Consider the following 6,149-nt stretch of genomic DNA (forward strand, 5'->3'; position numbering starts at 1 on the left):
GTTTCCATTGTTTCCCCATCTATTTGCCATGAAGTGATGGGACCGGATGCCATGATCTTAGTTTTTTGAATGTTTTAAGCCAACTTTTTCACTCTTTTCTTTCACTATCATCAAGAGGCTCTTTAGTTCTTCACTTTCTGCCATAAGGGTGGTGTCATCTGCATATCTGAGGTTATTGATATTTCTGCCTGCTATCTTGATTCCAGCTTGTGCTTCATCCAGCCCAGCGTTTCTCATGATGTACTCTGCATATAAGTTAAATAAGCAGAGTGACAATATACAGCCATGAAGTACTCCTTTTCCAATTTGGAACCAGTCTGTTCCATGTCTGGTTCTAACTGTTGCTTCTTGACCTGCATACAGATTTCTCAGGAGGCAGGTAAGGTGGTCTGGTATTCCCGTTTCTGTAAAAATTTTGCATAGTTTGTTGTGATCCACACAGTCAAAGGCTTTGGCATAGTCAATAAAGCAGAAGTAGATGTTTTCCTTGAACTCTCTTGCTTTTTCGATGATCCAACGGATTTGATATCTGATTCCTCTGCCTTTTCTAAATCTAGCTGGAACATCTGGAAGTTCACGGTTCACGTACTGTTGAATACATAATACATACATAATAGTATGTATCTGTTAATCCCAGATTCCCAGTTTATCCCTCTCTCACCCCATTTCGCCTTTGGTAAGCATAAACTGATTTTCCACATCTGTGGGTCTGTTTCTGTTTTGTAAATAACTTCATTTATTTGGAAGTTATCAAGTATAGTTCCACATGTAAGTGATATTGTATGATGTTTGTCTTTCTCTTTCTGACTTCACTTAGTGTGAAAATCTACAGATGCATCCATGTTGCTGCAGACGGAATATTTCATTCTGTTTTATAGATGAGTGGTAGTCCATTGTATACATATACCACATCTTTATGCATTCATCCGTGGATGGACATTTAGGTTGCCTTTATGTCTTAGCTATTGTAAATAGTCAGTGAATATTGGGGTGCATTTATCTTTTCAAATTGGAGTTTTCTCCAGATATACGCCTAGGAGTGGGATTGCTGGATTATATAATAACTATTTTTAGTTCTTTGAGGAACTTCGATACTGTTCTCCATAGTGGCTACACCAATTTACATTCCTACCAACAGCGTAGGAGGATCTTTTCTCTCCATATCCTCTCCAGCATTTATTATTCATAGACTTTTTAATGATGGCCATTCTGACCAGTGTGAGGTGATACCTCGTTGTAGTTTTGATTTGCATTTCTCTAATAATTAGTGATGTGGAGCATCTTTTCATGTGCCTCTTGGCCATCTGTATTTCTTCTTTGCAGAAATGTCTATTTCAGTCTTCTGCCTATTTTCTGACTGGGTTTTGTTTGATATTGAGTTGTATGAGTTGTTTATGTATTTTGGCAACAATTAAGCCCTTGTTGGTCCTATTGTTTGCAAATATTTTCTCCCATTCTATAGAATGTCTTTTTGTTTTGTTTATGATTTCCTTTGCTGTACAAAAGCTAATAAGTTTGAGTAGGTACCATTTGTTTATTTTTGCTTTTATTTCCACTGACTTGGGAGACTGACCTAAGGAAACAGTGGTATGATTTTATGTCAGAGAATGGCTTGCCTCTATTCTCTTCTAGGAGTTTTATGGTGTCGTGTCTTATATTTAAGTCTTTAAGCCATGTTGAGTTTATTTTTGTGTATGGTGTGAGGGAGTGTTCTAAGTTCATTGATTTACATGCAGCTGTCCAGCTTTCCCAACACCACTTGCTGAAGAGACTGTCTTTTCTCCATTGTATACCACATCTTCTTTATCGATTCATCTACTGATGGATATTTAAGTTGCTTCCACGTCTTGACTATTGTACATAGTGCTGCTGTGAACATTGGGGTGCATGTATCTTTTCAAATTAGAGTTTTCATCTTTTCTGGATATCACTTAACATGTTTAAAGGCTCATCCTGGTTGTAGCATGAATCAGTACTTCATTTCTTTTTGCTGCTGAATAATATTTCATTGTATGGCCATACCACATTTTCTTATTTATTTGATCAGTTAATAGTTTGGTTGTTTCCTTTTGGCTATTATGATCATATTCCCATAAGCATTCATGTACAAGTTTTTGTATGGACGTTTGATTTCATTTCACTTGGGTATATGCCTAAGAGTGGAATTCCTGGGCACATGGTAACCCTATATTTAATATTTTGAGGAACTACTACATTGTTTTCCAAAGCAGTTGTACTATTATACATTCTCAGTTTTTTGGGTTTTTTAAAAAAGTTGTAAAATATGTAAGAGGAAATTCATCATTTTTTCCATTTCAAAGTGTGCAGTTCCGTGGTTTTAGTACATTTATATCATTGTGCAGCTATCACTACCATCCATCTCCAGAACATGATTTCGTCTTTCCAAATTGAAACTGCATCCATTAAATAATAACTCCCCATTTCCCCCTCTTCCCAACCCCTGGCAACAACCATTCTACCTTCTGTCTCTGTGAACTTTACTACTCTAGTTACCTCATACACACAATTTTCCAGACTACACATTTGGTGTCATCTATTATTTCTTTGCCCCTATCAAACGTACTACTAAGTTTTCTTAACTTTTCTTTAATAATATTGCTTTTCTGTCCTTTTCCTACCTCTACTGCTCATGGTGTAGTCTTGATCACTATTTGTAGAATTAACAGTCTTTAAATTAGATTTTTTGTTCTGATTCATTCCTGTTAGAATTATCTTTATTTATCATTTCCATCATCAAAAGCTTAGCAAAATATCTCCAAGGAAGAAAGGAGTAGAGGGCCATGAACTGAGCCTCTGCCTGTAGCCATAAGGTAGGGTCCACAAAGGAAATATTTGAATAGTGAGACAATAATCAAGATAGTATAGTTCTGTGCAAATCAAGAGTTCATTTTAAGATTAGAATAGGAAGGAAATAAGGAGAGTCAAAAAGAGAGATATCAAAATTACAGGGCAAGTCTGACTTTTTGATTGTTATAGGGTGTGGAAAGAAGGTAACCCTCCTAACTATCGGTGGGAATGTAAATTGGTACAGTCACTATGGAGAACAGTATGGAGGTTCCTTAATAAACTAAAAATAGATCTCCCATATGACCCTGCAATCCCACTCCTGGGCATATGTCCAGAGAAAAACATAATCCAAAGGATACATGCACCCCAGGGTTCATTGCAGCACTGTTTACAGTAGTCAAGACAGAAGCAACCAAAATGCCCATGGACAGAGGAATGGATAAAGAAGATATGGTACATACATACAATAGAATATTACTTGGTCATCAAGAAGAATGAAATGATGCTATTTGCAGCAACATGGATGGACCTAGAGATTGTCGTATTGAGGGAAGTAAGTCAGAGAAGAAGAAATATCTGATGACATCCCTTATATATGGAATCTAAAAAGACATAAGTGAACTTATTTATAAAACATAAACAGATACACAGACTTAGAGAACAAACTTATGGTTGCCAAGGGGAAGCATGGGCGGAAGGGATGGTTAGGGAGTTTGGAATGGACTTGTATACACTGCTATGTTTAAAATGGATAACCCACAAGGACCTACTGTATAGCACATGAAACTCTGCTCAGTGTTATGTGTCAGCCTGGATGGGTGGGGGGCGTTTGCGGGGAGAATGGATACATGTATATGTATGACTGTTCACCGGAAATTATGACAACATTGTTAATTGGCTGCACCCCAATAGAAAATAAAACGTTTAAAAAATTTATAGGACAGGTCTGACTTTTTGATTGTTTAAAATAATTTGGCAAAGGATTAGTCTATGGGCTATTAAACTGAGGAAGTATATTATTATAGGACCTAGAAGGTTGGTGGCAAATGGAGTAAGAAAAATGACACTAGTTTTGAAGCAAGAGTCAAGAGGAGTTATTTTCCCCTCATTGTAGGGACAATCTATGTATACTGGAAGTCTGTATAAAGGGAAATGTGAAAAGGTTATTGAAATATAGGAATGTTAAGGTTCTGGAGGATATGGGGAGGAGACAATAATAGTGGTAGTGTTAGGAGCTGAGTAAGGATCAGATTAGATGTTTTCATTTTCAGGTGAAAAGGCAGGAATAGAAACTCCCAGGTGTTTTCTGTCTTCTCAGTAAAGTATATGGGGTGAGATGTTCTGCCAAGAATGAGTGGATGGGAACTGGTAGGAATGGAGAAAGTTTGGAATACCTAGTATTGGAGAGTTTGCCAAAGAACCACGAAGGAATGAGAATAATCATTAAGTGGCAGAAACGTCACTTTTGAACTGTCACAGTTGAAATGTCTTTTATGGAACAGTGGTTATTTACATTGAAAATTAATTTGAAAAACTAACATAATTTATAAACACAGTTGCTTGAGTTGGCATGCATTTTGTATAGTGAGGTACACCTTGAATTGGTACTCATACATACTTTAGCCCTGTGACAGTGTATTTAAGAATTTTATGATAAGTGGTTTCAAGTTATCTTTTCTATAAGAACAAATCAAAATAGTTCCTTCAATACCTTCTGAATAACATTTAGGATTGTGTCTTAGAAGTACTGTGTAATTATTATGAACTATACATCAAATATTATGTATCTAATGTGGCATTATTTGCTGTTTAATATTGCTATTTTGTGTGTGTGTGTATGTGAGAAGGGTTATTTCTGTACCTAGGCTTTAAATTCCTTGAGAATAGTATCTAGGTCTTATACTTCTCTCTTTCTTTCCTTCCTCCCATTCTGTCACATAGTTAGATAATTTTTTATAGTGTTCTATTAAATGGATGGTAGTATGTGTTGTATATATTTTAATTCTAAAAATAAGCTTTATTTTTCCTTTCCAGATTTAATATATATTAATTTTTTTCCTAATGTAGAAAAATCCAGTTACACTTTTAAAGGAATTGTCAGCAATAAAGTCTCGATATCAAACTTTGCATGTTCGCTTTAAACCAATTGCTGTGGAGCAGAAAGAGACTAAGAGCCGCATTTGTGCTACTTTCAATAAGACTATGACCTTGATACAAGAACTGCAAAAGGAAACAGACCTGGAGGTAATGCTTTCTGTTGATTGGCTGGATTTGTAGAATTTTAATTCTGAATTTCTCATTGAAAGATAAATCCCCAGTAACTCTCATTTTGAAATTCAGCAGTGTGAACTATTGATAAAGAATGAGATTTTCTTGATTCCCTGAAGTATAAGATCTCTTATCTCCTTTTATTTTAAGATGAGCATGTGGAATTGACATGGTTAGTGAAGGGGCATGCTTTCTTGGATTATGTAGCAACAGCAGAAGAAAAAACTTGCTAACATTATATCTATCAGTTCTGCTGGTTCCTATAAGAACTAATGAGACTGAGAAATCTAGAAAGCATCTATACCAGTGACTGTTTTTTCATTCTCCTTTTCTTCAGTTGGGATGATTAGCTTGGGTAGGCCTAACCTTCATTCCTGGTCCTTCATTCTCCACCCTCTTCTCATTTAGTATAAGAATCTTTCTAATTGAGAGCCTCTGTCGCTGATGTGTAAAACTCTACAGACATGTTAGGGTAGGAAAAAGAATATGAGCTGTTAACCTAGGCACTAAGATCCTGAACAGCCAATTGAAGAGATTGGTAGCATTTTCATTTACTATTAAGCAAAGTTGGGGGCTTTTGAAAGAAAAGATAGCTTAATGTAGATGAAATCATCAGATCAGATCAGATCAGTCGCTCAGTTGTGTCCGACTCTTGCCATCACCAACTCCCAGAGTTCACTCAGACTCACGTCCATCAAGTCAGTGATGCCATCCAGCCATCTCATCCTCTGTCGTCCCCTTCTCCTCCTGCCCCCAATCCCTCCCAGCATCAGAGTCCTTTCCAATGAGCCAACTCTTCGCATGAGGTGGCCAAAGTACTGGAGTTTCAGCCTCAGCATCATTCTTTCCAAAGAAATCCCAGGGCTGATCTCCTTCACAATGGACTGGTTGGATCTCCTTGCAGTCCAAGGGACTCTCAAGAGTCTTCTCCAACACCACAGTTCAAAAGCATCAATTCTTCGGCGCTCAGCCTTCTTCACAGTCCAACTCTCACATCCATACATGACCACAGGAAAAACCATAGTCTTAACTAGACGAACGACATTTGTTGGCAAAGTAATGTCTCTGCTTTT

General features: G+C 36.9%; 1 protein-coding gene across 1 annotated transcript in view; it reads left to right on the forward strand.

The window, feature by feature from the left end:
- The window catches only part of SKA2 (spindle and kinetochore associated complex subunit 2), a 30,103-nt gene that overhangs the window by 19,417 nt on the left and 4,537 nt on the right, over positions 1-6,149 (forward strand). Inside the window, exon 3 of the mRNA XM_010861623.1 lies at positions 4,876-5,052. Within this exon, the coding sequence (XP_010859925.1) occupies positions 4,876-5,052 (177 nt within the window). The remainder of the gene's footprint in view (positions 1-4,875; positions 5,053-6,149) is intronic.

This window comes from Bison bison, unplaced genomic scaffold, assembly GCF_000754665.1.
Source record: "Bison bison bison isolate TAMUID 2011002044 unplaced genomic scaffold, Bison_UMD1.0 scf7180017864472, whole genome shotgun sequence".
NCBI lineage: Eukaryota > Metazoa > Chordata > Mammalia > Artiodactyla > Bovidae > Bison > Bison bison.